Below are 14,988 nucleotides of genomic sequence, written 5' to 3' on the forward strand. Positions count from 1 at the left end.
AATTAAGGGTTGGTAGGTATAGGACAGATGTTAGGGGTAGGTTCTTTACTCAGCGAGTCGTGAGTTCATGGAATGCCCTGCCAGTAGCAGTGGTGGACTCTCCCTCTTTATGGGCACTTAAACGGGCATTGGATAGGCATACGGAGGATAGTGGGCTAGTGTAGGTTAGCTGGGCTTGGATCGGCGCAACATCGAGGGCCAAAGGGCCTGTACTGCGCTGTATTTTTCTATGTTCTATGACCCAAGAATTTCTAGGCAATTTTTGTTGGCCCCTGAAGCTACAACGTTAACACGTGACAAGGAAGCAGCACGTCCTGACGAACAGGAGAGCCAGCAGGGCTTGGTTGCCAGCGCATCAGCAGGAATGTTGTATTTGCAGAAACAATGCAAACAAGAATTGTCTGTCTGAATTGTTCGCAACAGTGATCAGGAAAATTCCCGTTTCCCCTAAAGTCTTTTCCAAAGCGAGGTGGCTACAAACCTTAAATTTCACTGCATTTATGGCTGTTCCCAGTTTGTTTGCTGATGTTGGAACACAGCTTTGTGTAACTTTCAAGTAATGACACTCACCAAAAAAGAATGTCAATATTGGCAACATGTGTGTGGTTTGTTAAAAGACTGTTAGCAGACTAACCTTATATTTACCAAGTGGGTGGCTCAATTGCTCATGATGAAGGGAATCATGTTAGATTTTCAAGATGGCTGAGCAATTAAACCCAGGGACTGTAATGAAAATGGCTTGTGTTCCTATAAAGCCTGTAAATACTGCCTTAAATAACTTGTTTTTTTGGTTTAGTGCTATTCAGAAAGGTAGACATTCTCACAAACTCTTACAAGAACATAAGGACTTAGGAGTAAGCCATTCGAGCCTGCTCCGCCATTCAATAAGATCATGGCTGATCTTTCCACGGCCTCAGCTCCGCTTACCCGCCCTCTCACCGTATCCCTTAATTCCTTTATTGTTCAAAAAAAAACTATCTTAGCTTTAAAAACATTTACTAAAGTAGCATCAACTACTTCCCTGGGCAGGGAATTCCATAGATTCACAACCCTCTTGGTTGCAGCAAGTATAGGCCAAGTTCATTTTTGCATGCTTAGCGGATCAGCACAGCTGTTTCAGTTTAGAGAGAGGAATCATGTCTGCTGTATGCTGTCTCGGAACAGACATATTGCATTTTTTTTATTAATAGGGAGACTGTCATGATACTTTGGTTAATTTACTGCACAGCTTTAACAGAATCCCATATGCTGTTTGATGGCTTTTCTCATAATGCTGTTTCTCCTTTGTAATAAGTTACCTGCTTACTAATTTTCTGTTTCTTGCGCAGCTTTCTCGCTTGAAGGATCCTGCTTGAGTTTCGCAGATTTGTTCAGGCTCATCGCTTTCTACTGTATCAGCAGGTGAGAGGAGTGAACAAATCTAAATGCCAATCTGCAGGCATGCCCTATTGTTAGAGGTTCGAAGAGGTTTCTTTTAGTGTGTTTGCTCCCACATCCACTTGAGGACTCACACCCATGCACCTTTTTTCTGTTATCCTAGACCATTTCCTGTTGAGTCAATACAGGAAACACTTGATTAACTAGTTGGGTGATTCTGCATAGAGAATATTTTTCAATCACATTCCCCAGCGTGAGTTAGAGTTTGTGGAGGGAGGAGCGGACGGTGTCGGGAATACTAATTCTCATAAAGCACGCTGTTTCTTTTTCACTGAACACCTGGTGTATAATTAGATCCTGCAGCTATGCTAATGATTCTGGTCGTGACTCAACTTGAAACAACTTCCTTGCTGCTGCCTCACAAAAAGCTGCTTGTTATTCAGCAAGGTTGCTATTGATCCAAAACATGAAAATAAAAAATAAAAACTAAATCCACAGCAGGTTAGCCAGTGCTGAAATGCTAGGCCTGTACTTCAGGTGACAATTGCTCAGTAGAGGTTAGACTTTCGTTGCAAATCCTGTTTTGCTACAGTCAAGCATCAATCTGGGAGACGGTACTCATACTCTAAGGTATGCAGAAAGGGCAGACTTTCAATCCAATGTCTTTGAGGAGGAGATAGGCAGAAATATATCTTTACTGAAGTAAAAATTGCAATTCATTTTATCAACAGCAAACTTAAGTTCTGAACTCCTAGGTTTACCAATTTTTTTTTGTTTTGCCAAGAAACCCAGTGAGATCAGAGACACCGAGGTTCTGCTGAATTTAATGGCAGAACTTCTTTTTTTCTCTCTCTTATTTCCTGCCTTGCAACTGGCTAAGTGAACATCTGGGTCAACTGTTGGAAACCAGCAGTGGGAGGCTGTAGTGAGGAGCATTTGGAGTCCATCCTGGCAGTCAAGGTGAGGAGGGAGGATTGCCAGTCAAAACTTTGGACAGTTTGGTGGTGAGGAGTCCTGCCCCTCAGTGGAGGGGTACTAAAGATACTTGCCTTGAGGACTTGACAGCCCACACCACCCTTTCACGGTCAGGTTTCCCAATCCCTGGGAAATGCAATCATTATTTCCAATTGCAATTGCGGGCCCAACGTGGAGCTACTGATGAAGAGACTCTCTCCTTCATGGCAGGGCAATCTTCTTGACCTCTGGAAACACACCACTATAAAAACTGCAGCGGGCACACACAGGAGGATTGAGACAGCTTCCTGCTCTGTTTTGAGTTTTAACCCCTTCCCATATATCATCAGGGTATTAATACTGAGGCCCTTGTATTGCAATGAAACTTTAGGAACAGAAGGCAACTGAACCATTCATTTACTGAAACATGCTACTGTTCAGCCAGATGAAGGACTGTCTTTCAGCTCAGACTTGGCTGGTCATCCACATATCTGCCTACAAAAGAATAAAGCCACATAGCGTGCAAGGGAAGGAACTGTATTACCTTCTAGCTTATTGGTAATTGGTGACTTTACTTACAACATCTTCACAGCAGAAAGGGGTTTTGAAAATATTGACACAGATATGTGTCTGTTGACATACTGTTCGTCAGCTGTGGGATGCCATTACCCAGGTCACGTACTGTCAGGTGAAGTGAATAAATATGAATTTTACTAGATCTATGAGAGTCTGATCTTACTGAGAACTGGGTCTGCCAATCAAGAGCATCACTGATGGCGTGACATCAACACTTAAATCTGTGTCCCAGGGAGTTCTGGAGGCTAGATCACTGAAAGTACTTAGAGTAGGTTGATAGACTTTGGAAATATCAGCGATTTGACAGCAGTGCTGAGCTGGCACACATGAGTTAATGAGCCATGGTCTTGTTGAATGAGCAAGGCAGACTTGAGAAGCTGCATGGCTTGCGTGTGCTCCTATTTCTTGCGTTCTCTGTCTCCGTTCCCTGCACAGTTTACAAAGTGTAGTGTGACTCGTCAATAACTTAATTTTGCAGCTGAGTAGCGTGTTGGCACACTGGCCAGTCTGCCACAGGCATTTGGGACTTGCCCTTCCTAACAGCCTGGTCATTAGGTAAATCCAGGATGGCAACATTATTAATTTAGTGGTATGTGGTATGAATGGCCAATTGCAATAATTCTTTCAACCCCCATTCATTCACCAATTTAATTCAAGTTGGCAAGTCAATATTTTAGACTTTGTTGAGGTGGACTCTGCCTCGTAACTCTATGTTGGAGTATAAAGGAATGCAGAAGTATTATTATGAGAGAATTTCTTTTGTCGCTCTACCTAATCATTACATCACAAATCTTTCTTGGGGACTTTCCAAGTTTTCTGCACCCAAAATATTCCCTTCTCCTTGACTGGCTTACTCATATAGATTCAATATTGTTTCATTAAATTCTGTCTTTTTTCCCCCTCTCTCAAAAGGGATGTGCTGCCTTTCCCTTTAAAGTTGCCTCATGGAATCACAGCTGCCAAGACTGAGACTGAGCTGGAAGCAATTGCATTCCTGGGTCTAGGTGAGTACACTTCAGGTCTACTGGATTCACCTTGAAGCACAGGACCGTGTTTTCATCTAAAATACTCGCCCATTAGTGATCAAACTGTCTTTTGTCACACTTTTTGGACTTTGCCCGTTTCCTACTCTGAATCAAATCAGCTTGGCTTGCATTCGCTGCTGGTGATTTGTATAAGGTAAAACTCTTTGATCCAAGTCAAAAAATCACACGACACCAGCACCTCCACATCACAACTCTCATCCAATTTTATAGTTTGTCTCTGGAATTTAGTTCCTATTCCTAAAACAGTCTTTTAAATGAAATAGTGATCTGCCTGCCCTTTACAGGGTTAACTGCTCTGTTATGATGCACGCGAGATGGAAACTAAAGTCCATCTGTTTTCAACTTTATGGCATTCTTTTGTTTCAGAGTTCTGGAGTTCTCCTGTGTACAAGAGAGCAGGCAAGAGTTCTGCACCTCCTACGAGTCCTCTCGACGCAGGCAGCCCGAGCACAGAAACGAAGCAGACCCCGCATTTAAATGGAGTGCATTCCATTCAAACACGGACGCCTTCAGAGCTGGAGTGCAGCCAGACCAATGGTGCTCTGTGCTTTATAAACCCGCTGTTCCTGGAGGTGCACAGCAAAGACATTAACGGCAGCCTCCAAGGGCAGGCTCCCAAATCCAGAGAGACGGGCCGGCCCTACTCCGCCCCGGCTCGGCCTCCCCCTCCTCGGCTGCCCGCGAGTATGGACCAGAGCCCGGGTCCGGCCGCCGACCGGGAGGGAAGGGGGGGCCCTTGCAAACAGCCCGGGGCCAAAGCGGCTCCCATCCCGCCGCCCCGCATCAAGAAACAAGCCGGCGGTGCTGAGGCGGTGGACAAGGCTGCAGCCCCGAAACCAGCAGCTCCCGGGCCGGAGGAGGCTGCAGGCCAGGGCCGGCAGCGGCTCAGCGACCTCAGCATGTCCACCACCTCCACCGAGTCCGACTCCAGCAGCATGGAGGTGAAACGGGACTGCCCTTCCAGCCTGGAGGGGGACACCAACAGCAGCCTGGAGGAGGAGGAGGAGGAGGAGGACTCCGAGGCGGACAGCGACCAGGAGGTGCTGCCGCCCCCATGCACCCCCAGGAAGAAGAGGCACCCTTCCTTCGTCTTCCCCAGGATCGTCAAGACCCACATCCAGAAAGTGAGCGGCGTCTTCAGCTCGTTCATGACCCCCGAGAAGAGAATGGTCAAGAGGATCGCCGAGATGTCCCAGGACAAGCGCACCTACTTCGGCTGCCTGATCCAGGACTACATCAGCTTCTTCAAGGAGAACAAAGACTGCCACGTCTCCAGCACCGACATGCTCCTCACCGTCCGCCAGTTCATGACCCAGGTTAAAAGCTACCTGCTCCAGAGCTCGGAGCTGGACCCGCCAATAGAATCCCTCATCCCAGAAGACGAAATAGGTGAGCTGCCCTCCCTTATGATCTCGGAAAATTTGCCCTCTTTCCCCCACCCTCCGTGCCCGCGTTGCTTCGACTTCTGGAGGGGTCATTCGGGAGTTTCGTTTCACGAATTGACCTGGTGTTGTGTGATTTTTTTTTTAAAACTGAGGTTTAGTTGGTGAAGGGGCAACGCCAGTTTCCCCTTTTGTGCCTCTTGTGAATGTCTCAGAGTCTGGCTTTTAAGGAGATGGGGGGAAAGGTATTGATAGGTGTGTTCTGCATTAATGTTGGTGTGTGGAGAGTTTGAAATGCTGCAGGCGGTTTTTAAGAGGCACTTGCTGAGGGGGAAAATATGGCTCTGCATAACTTTAGCCTGTCACAGCTCAGTGGGAAGTCAGTTCTCTCAGCTTCAGAAAGCCAAGCTCAATGGCATAGTGAATTCACAGCTACAGTGTTGTAAAACCTTTTCACATAAACCACTTATATGTGGCACTAGGGAGATGAAATATTTTCAATCAGAGGATGGTGAATCTTTCACCCACAGGGCTGTGGGAGCTCAGTCTTTTGAGTATATTTAAGGTAGAGGCTGCTAGATTTCTGATGGTGAAGAGGGTTGTGGTAAGTGGCATTGAAATGTTCAAACAGCCATGGTTGCAATAAATAGTGGAGAGGACTTGATGGGCTGAATGGCCTACTTCAATTTCCTGTGTCCCTAATACTGCAAAAATAGCATGCAATTATTGCTGGTCTTTCCCTCTTTGTGAACAAAATTTCTCAAATATTTATTCTTGAAAGCAAGACTTATTAGGCAGACATGTAGAATTAGTTAGTCTACTCTTGTTTCTGCAATATTTATGTTCTGAGTTATGTTCATAAAGTCATAGAGATGTACAGCTCAGAAATAGAACCCTCAGTTCAGCTTGTCCATGCCGAGCAGATATTGTAACTTCATCTAGTCCCATTTGCCAGAACTTGGCCCATATCACTCTAAACCCTTCCTTTTTATATACCCATCCAAATGCCTTTCAAATGTTGTATTGTACCAGTATCCACCACTTCCTCTGATAGATCATTCCATACATGCACCATCCTCTGGGTGAAAATGTTGTCCCTTAGGTCTCTTTTATATCTTTATCCTCTCACTCTAAACCTATGCCCTCTAGTTCTGGACTCCCCAACCCCAGGGGGTGGCATGGTGGCTCAGTGGTTAGCACTGCTGCTTCGCAGCACCAGGGACCCAGGTTCGATTCCAGCCTTGGGTGACTGTGCAAACTCCACACAGACATTCTCCCTGTGTCTGCGTGGGGTTCCTCTAGGTGCTCCGGTTTCCTCCCACAGTCCAAAGATGTGCAGTTCAGGTGAATTGGCCATGCTAAATTGCCCATTGTGTTAGGTGCATTAGTAGGGAGCAGCGGAATGGGTCTGGGTGGGTTACTCTTCGGAAGGACAGTGTGGACTTGTTGGGCCGAAGGGCCTGTTTCCGCAATGTAGCACATCTAATCTCATCTAAAACCATCTCTATTTATCCTATCCATGCCCCTCAAGATGTTATCAACCTCTATAAAGTCAGCCCTCTGCTTCTGATGCTCCAGGGAAAACAGCCCCAGCCTGTCCAGCCTCTCCCTACAGCTCAAACCTTCCAACCCTGGCAACATCGTTGTAAATCTTTTCTGAACCCTTTCAAGTTTCACAGTTAAAAGGTTTTTTTAGTATCACACCTCTATTCTCATTTCATGTTCATTTGGTTCTCATTTGAAAGCTTTGTGTAAGTAACCTCTAAAACTATAAAGGAACGTTCAGAATCGAACCCAGGTCCCTGGTGCTGTGAGGCAGCAGCGCTAACCACTGAGCCACCATGCCGCCCCCTGCGGCTGGGGAGTCCAGAACAAGAAGGCATAGATTTAGGGTGAGAGGGGAAAGATATAAAAGGGATGTAAGGGACAACTTTTTCGCCCAGAGGATGGTGCATGTATAGAATGACCTATCAGAGGAAGTGGTGGATGCTGGTACAATTACAACATTTTTCTTTGAGTGCGGTTATGCAGAGTTTTTTTTTAGTCCTTAGGATGTGAATGAAAGGGCGCTTTTGTGTTTAAACCAAAGATCAGTCACCATTGTGGGGAAAGTAGTCAATATTCATATAATTTGTCATCAGTCAGGATTAGTTCAAGTGAAATAAGTGTTTTTATAGGATTTCATTTTTGAAAAACAAAAATCAGCCATGAATAGATGGTCAGTCAACCCTTGAAGTACCAACATCTTATGCAATGAGCTATCTGAACAGGAAGTTATTCAGTCAAAAGTGTAAATAACACTTTGTTTCGATAAATTGCCAAACTGAGCCAAGTCCTTCCAGTGCAGACACACTGATAATGTTAATGGAACAGTGTGATGGATGGTCAACACAGAGTGGTCTGCAGTTACTGGACATAAATTCAGATCTCAGCTCGTGAGTTGTTTCAAATATATTGCAGGCAAGTGCCAAAGGCAAACCACCTCTCTATCTGCATAGAGGGAGGAAAGATTGAAAGAAGAATTGTTTGCAAGAATTATGCATTTAAGTTGCTCCTTATGACAAATCATCGTAGCCTTAATGAATGCCTCAGTCAAAGGTAGAAATTAAAGTTTAAAGGCCGAGCGGAAGGAAAATTGTCAACATCTATGACTTGGCTCATATTGCTTATCGAGCAGTAATCTGCATTCTTTATGTTTGGAGAAAGGCAGACGTTGACTGTAGTTTGTTTTATTTTGTTCAACTGCTAAAATCTCCCATTTTAAGGCTTTGTTTTATACGCCCACCTCTTGGCTCTTGACTCTACTCTGCTTTAATAACTTTGAATAAGCCACAAGGATTTGGACGAAACTAAATGGCTGACTGAGCAAGTTTGTCATATGCTGGACAGATTTAGCCATCTTTCGAACAGGAAACTAAGCAGTCTGATCAGAACGGTAATTTATTTCGCATTTGGGTATCAAATTGCAGGATGGCGCCGTTTAAGATGCTAAGGTAACTTTGAAAGATCCCAGAGTTCCATGGGGGAAGAAAAGAATCAGGAGTCTGAAAAGAAAACAGAAAAAGCTGACCCATGAGTTAAACCACTTTAATGTTTCAAGGAGCAACTCATAAACACAACTGAGCTAAAGCTGGCTGAACTAATTCTGATGAAAGGTCCACGCCTAAAACATTTGCTCTTAACTTTTCTAGCCTTTTAAAATTTATTGTTAATTAACGTACTTAGCATAATGATGTTTGGACTTGGCCGTGCACTTTCAGCACCTTCTGTTGTCATTGCAGAATCGAGAGAGAATATGGATAAAGTTAAACAAAGAGTCAGCAAAAGTGGAAATGAATTCCAAACTGCAGTTTTCACTTTCTAAAAATAACCAGGGAAAGATGATCTTCAGCCAAGTGATGATGTCATTTGGTTTTGGCTCTTCTGATGTTTTGCAGAAACTTAAAAAACTGAATTACTCAATAATCTTCGAGAACTGCCAGAACTAGCAAGTAAATAAAGCTAGAGCCGAGAGTGTGGTGCTGGAAAAGCACAGCACCACGCTCTCGACTCTAATCTCCAGCATCTGCAATCCTCACTTTCGCCTAGTAAATAAAGCTAGTTAACCTTTAAGCTGCTGCGCAACTTTACTGCTCTGCTAAGTCTTGGGTTAGGGAGCCATAATTCTGACATCAGCTAGTCAGGGTAGATTTGTTTGTCGTCCACTGAAGATTCATAGAAGGGTCTTAATGCAAAGTTTCATTTGCCTTAGTTAGAACTGTTTTAGTTACTAGGGAGAAAGATGAATCTTGATCACTGCCAACATGAGACTCAGATGAATGTAAGAACATTTCCTCACCTTCCTGTCAGTCAGTCTCTGAGTCCATGGCACTGTGGGCCTGAGCAGTTATCCAGGCTGCATGTTTCCAAAACTGCTGTTATCTCGGTCTCTGGAAGAAGCAGTTTGCTTGAAATATCTTTTTGTAGAATTTTTTGGGGGGGCAGCTGACAATATTGATTCTCTGATTGATGCTGATCCATAACACAGCTTTCAAATTTAATCCAGTTTTTAATTTTACCTTGCTATTACAAAGCATTCGCCCTGGATTTATTTGTTGTCTCAGTGGCCCTTCCCTATGCCTAGGAGGTGGGTATGATGGTTTGATGGCTCATCTTCTGAGCTGTCCTGGGATGTGGCACTAAATTGGTTTTCACTGTACCCACTTCTGTGATGTGTGTGTCTGTACCTGTATATGTAACTTTTCCTACCATAGAAATTGTTTTTGAGGCAGCTTTGTAGTTGAAGAAAATCAGTGGCAAATCAAATGTTGATAAACATTCACTGCAGTGATATGATTTACATTGTAAAAATTGTAACTTATCCTAATCTCTATTGCCTGTATCCTAAATCTCACCAAGTGTCATTCTCCCACAAGCACTGTACTTAGCCTACTATGGTTCCTAAATACTTTCATTTTAAAATTCCTATTCTTGTATTTAAATCCTACTTATGGCCTCATCCTCTTTATCGCTGTGACTGCTTCTTGCTGTACAATTGTAGTGGTTGTAATGAGGTCAGACAGATAGACCTCATAGATTGAATTCCCTGATTGGGGCTGTTAGCTGGTCCAATCTGGGAGCTCCGGCTGACAGATATAAACAGGAGCATCAGAGGTCCTGTTCACTCTGGGAGCCGGCTCTGAGCTAGCTGGGTCAGTGTCATGTACTACACATATTTAAACAAAGGGTTACTTGGTGAAGGGATGCTGACATCTGTGAAGTTATTTCAACAGTCCTGTGGGTAGTCTGTGTTTCTTCAGCACTGGCTTGTTGCCCATCCCTCACATCCGTCTTCTCTCCGTGTTGTGACTGCACCTTTAGCAGTCTAGGCCCCAAGTTCCAGATTCCCTCTTAAACTTTTTCACTTACTCTTCTCCTTTAGGACAGCTCTTTAGAACCCATCGGTGCTGACTTCTCCCTTCTGGCCTCTGTCGGTTTTAGTCTGACTCTTCCCTGAAGCACTTTGGTTGCAGTTACTTTACATTATAAGTGCTATAAAAGTGCAAGTTGTTGTTGCATGCATGGCACTCAGTTCCAAACAGCACCGGCTCCTTTTTAAAAGTTATTTGTCACCGCAGAGTAGGAAAACTTCCGAATTGAAGTTTTTATAGATTGATTTAGTCGAGTTAAATACGTTTGTGTCTGTGTTGTGAAGAACGTGTGATGACTTTTCAAGCTATTCATTTTCAGTCTAAGCTACATAGTCTATCAATAATTTGATAAAGCAGTCACAATCGTTTAGTTTAAACTGCTGGTGTTTATTAATAATTCTATATCATGGTTCACACACGTGGCATTCCAGTCATGACTCTGCAACATTATTTCAATAAAGCTGAAATGTCAGCTCTCTGTATGGCAACAAAATTGGCACTGTTCAGAGTTGCTTTGAGTTAGTAAGCTGCGCTGCCACAGATAGCAAAGTGTCTGAGGATAGCAAAGGTGGAAACTGTTCAGTCTTTTCCTTTGGGCAGCTAGTATGGCATCTAGGTCTCACTGCTGTCTCTCAGTGCTGTAAGGATGCAGGCTCAGTAGAGTAATCCAGCACAGAAACAGATCCTTCGGCCCAACTCATCCGTGCTGACCAGATTTCCTGAACTGAATTAATTCCACTTGCCTTTGCTTGGCCCATATCCCTTTAAACCTTTCTTGTTCAAATGTCCTTGAAATGTTGTAATTGTATTTGCCTCTACCACTTCCTCGGGCAGCTTGTTCCATTCATCCATTCATGTGCTACTCTCTGCGTGGAAAGGATACCCCTCAGGCCCCTTTTAAATCTTTCAGACTCTCCGTTTGGTAGCTGTCATTTAGCTCAGTGACTAACCAACTCAGATTCTCCAAGGCCATCCTGTAACTGTGCCTTTCTGGATGCGTTTGCCCTGGATTTGTTTCTTGTCTCAGTGGCCCTTCTGTGGGCCCAGGAGGTGGGTGTAGAACATAGAACAGTACAGCACAGAACAGGCCCTTCAGCCCACGATGTTATGCCGACCATTGATCCTCATGTGAGGTAAACCTCCTGCGAACCCTCTCCAAAGCATCCACATCTTTCCTATAGTAGGGCGACGTAAGGTAAACCTAATGTATGAACCCTCAAATTTCTGTGATCATATGCATGTCCAGCAGTCTCTTAAATATCCCCAATGACCTCGTTTCCACAACTGCTGCCAGCAACATATTCCATGCTCTCCCAACTCTCTGCGTAAAGAACCCGCCTCTGACATCCCCTCTATACTTTCTAAGGGATCTATGTACCTGCACACCAAGATCCCGCTGTTCCTCCACTTTGCCAAGAATCCTGTCTTTAATCCTGTACTCAACTTTCAAGTTCAACCTTCCAAAATGCATCTCTTCGCATTTATCCAGGTTGGACTCCATCTGCTACCTCTCAGCCCATCTCTGCATCCTGTCAATGTCACACTGCAGCCTACAACAGTTCTCTATACTGTCAACGACACCTCCAACCTTTGTGCCGTCTGCAAACTTGCTGATCCATCCTTCAATCCCCTCATCCAAGTCATTAATAAAAATTACAAAGAGTAGAGGCCCAAGAACAGAAACTGTGCAACACCACTCAGCACTGACTTCCAGGCAGAATACTTTCCTTCCATTATCACTCGCTGTCTTCTGTCAACCAGCCAATTCTGTATCCAGATAGCTAAATTTCCCTGTATCCCGTTCCTCCTGACCTTCTGAACGAGCCTACCATGGGGAACCTTATCAAATGCCTTGCTGAAGTCCATATACACCACATCCAACGCTCGACCCTCATGGTTCAATGGCTCATCTCCTGAGCTGTCCTGGGATGTGGCAGGGTGGGGATGGGGGTGAGACTGAGATGAGCTGTGCTGTCCAACTAGGAGAAAGTGAGGACTGCAGATGCTGGAGATCAGAGTTGAGAGTGTGTTGCTGGAAAAGCACAGCAGGTCAGGCAGCATCCGAGGAGCAGGAGAATCAATGCCCTTCATCAGGATGAAACGTCGATTCTCCTGCTCCTTGGATGCTGCCTGACCTGCTGTGCTTTTCCAGCAACACACACTCGACTATACTGCTCAACTGCCCACCACCAACACATGCCCTGACCACCACCTCACCTCTCAACAAATGGGGTTCAGAGAAAACAGAGGCCAGGGTCTCGCAATAAATATTGACCTCGCCCGTGATGTCCACATTTCTTGCATGAATAAAAGTGATGCTACATCTTCTCAGCCTGCTGTCTTCCTCTGCAACAAATGAAGTCTTTGTGGCCTAGGGAAAAGAAAGGTAAAATCACTATAATCCTATGAGACTCTGAGGACTATCATTAGAGAGAGAGGACTGGTGATAGTTTAAATTGAGTGTTGCCATGCCTCAGCCAAGAATCCTTCATGATAGTAATCACTGTTGTAAATAACAAGCAATCTAAACACTGGGAATTCCAAACAGCAGTAGGAAAATGACCAGACCATCTAATTTAAGTAGTGTTTGAGGGATAAGCATTGGCCTGGTGGCTCAGTGGTTAACACTGCTGCCTCACAGCACCAAGGGTCAGGGTTTGCTTCCACCCTTGGGCAACTGTCTGTGTGGAGTTTACACATTCTCCCTGTGTCTGCATGGGTTTCCTCCCTGTGTCTGCAGTCCAAAGGCATGCAGATTAGGTGGATTGACCATGCTACATTGTGTCCCCTAGTGTCCAGGGGTGTGCAGGCTAGGTGGGTTAGCCATGGGAAATGCAGGGTTACAGGGATAGAATTGATTGGGTTGGATGCTGTTCAGAGGGGCTGTGTGGACTCAGTGGGCCGAATGACCTGCTTCCACACTGCAGTGATTCCATGATTCAGTGAAACCAGGAGGTCAGCAGTAGCATAGGATCTTTTACAGGTAACTGAGGAGGCAGGTCATTTAACATCTGATCTTAAAGTCACTATCTCTGATAGCTCAGAGCTCCTTCAGTACTTACTGAACTGTCAGTCTGGATATTGGACTTGAACTGACCTTGTGACTCAGAACCACCGAGTTGACTGTGATACTGAACTGAGGTCCCCATTTAGAATCACTTCATATCCACTAGCTAAGGCTTTAATAATGTTTATGTGTTCATGTTATAAAATTTCAAACTCTGACAATATTCTGCACACACGTCCTGGTTGTTAATGAAAGGGAAGTATTCGTGTCCTCACACCATGTTATCAAAGGAGAAAAGTTTTCCTAAAAGTTTGCAGAGTAGAAAGTTTACAATCAATAGCAGTTGCTTTTTCTCTTCATAATATTGTTTTTGTTTTTAAACGTGGACAGATGTATGACATGCGTTAACGTGATTCCTTTGCTGTGAAACATTTTGTGGTCTATTATTTCCCAACCCAAACTTGAACTTCATTTGATTTTGAAACTTTTTTTTTAAACCTTTCCTTTCATTATCTTTTCCAGATGTTGTTTTGGAGAAAGCAATGCACAAATGCATTCTGAAGCCCCTGAAGTCTTACATTTACGCAACTTTGAAACAATTCCATGTCTCCGACGGCTCCTGGAAGCAGCTGAAAGAGAATCTGCTCTCTGTTAAACAAAAAGTGCCTCAGGAACTAGGAGTGGATGCCTCTGTCCCCGATACTGTCACCTTGGATAAAATAAGGCACAAGTTTCATAATATGCACAAGGCGTACTCTCCTGAGAAGAAGGTGTGTCTATTGCTAAGGGTCTGCAAAGTTATCTACAGTGTTATGGAAAACAACTCAGGTACAGTATTATTTTACTAAGCTGTGCATTAAAACATCAGTTAATGTATGCCTTTAACATGCTAGGCCAAGGTCAATTAAGGACAAGTGGCATAGAATTGTGAAAGACAGGTAATGCCTAACCAAATGAATAAGCTTGACTCTGCAATAAAGGGAAAATATTGCAGATTCTGAGGAAGGGTCATTGAACCCAATATGTTAATTCTGATTCCTCTCCACAGTTGCTGCCAGACCTGTCTGTGGTTTCCAGCATCCACAGTTCTTTCGGCATTTACTCGAGATACTGCAAGGGACGCTGGGAAGCTTGATGAAAACTCAGAGAATGCTCTAGAAACTCAGCAGGTCTGTCAGCATCTGCGGAGAGAGAAACAGCATTAACCTTTCGAGTCCCAGTATGATGCTTTATCAGGACTTCTTTAGAGTTCTGAAGGAAATTATATTGCATGTTGACATTCCAAGGGTGGTGTCCAAGTAAATTGTCGCAAGGGAGGCACAGGACTTTGTTATAGGAGTGCAACACCAGGTCGCACAAAAATAGGGAATGTCACTTACTATTCAAAGAGCTGCAGGCAATTTTGGACATTTTGATGCCAGATAGAAGTTGACAGGGACAGCAATGATATAATACCATTTGGGAAGAGAGAATGAGAAGGGGGCATGTTGGTCAAATGCTAAGTAAATCAAAGAGTAAAGAGACCTTCAAGTTGAGGTAGACAAATATGAGAAGGGCAGTATAATGAAGTTCTTACAAATTCAGGGTCAGCTTTGTATTTCCGGGGGGTGACAGCATTACTAGTCCATCTTATTGGGTCTGATTTAGGGATGTGTCCTAATAATGGGACATCGCGCTTCTCTCAATTTCCCTCGCGTGCACAGCTCCAATGTTTTCTTTAGTGAGGTGAATGGAGA

The 14,988-nt window shown here is 44.2% G+C and overlaps 1 protein-coding gene across 4 annotated transcripts in view; it reads left to right on the forward strand.

The window, feature by feature from the left end:
* The window catches only part of LOC122553052 (ras and Rab interactor 2-like), a 159,106-nt gene that overhangs the window by 133,167 nt on the left and 10,951 nt on the right, over positions 1-14,988 (forward strand). For all 4 annotated transcript variants that reach the window (XM_043696521.1, XM_043696520.1, XM_043696522.1 and 1 more), the window contains 4 exons: positions 1,329-1,401; positions 3,820-3,911; positions 4,320-5,342; positions 13,775-14,080. In XM_043696521.1, coding sequence (XP_043552456.1) covers positions 1,329-1,401; positions 3,820-3,911; positions 4,320-5,342; positions 13,775-14,080 — 1,494 coding nt within the window. The remainder of the gene's footprint in view (positions 1-1,328; positions 1,402-3,819; positions 3,912-4,319; positions 5,343-13,774; positions 14,081-14,988) is intronic.

Source organism: Chiloscyllium plagiosum, chromosome 9, assembly GCF_004010195.1.
Source record: "Chiloscyllium plagiosum isolate BGI_BamShark_2017 chromosome 9, ASM401019v2, whole genome shotgun sequence".
Classification (NCBI taxonomy): domain Eukaryota; kingdom Metazoa; phylum Chordata; class Chondrichthyes; order Orectolobiformes; family Hemiscylliidae; genus Chiloscyllium; species Chiloscyllium plagiosum.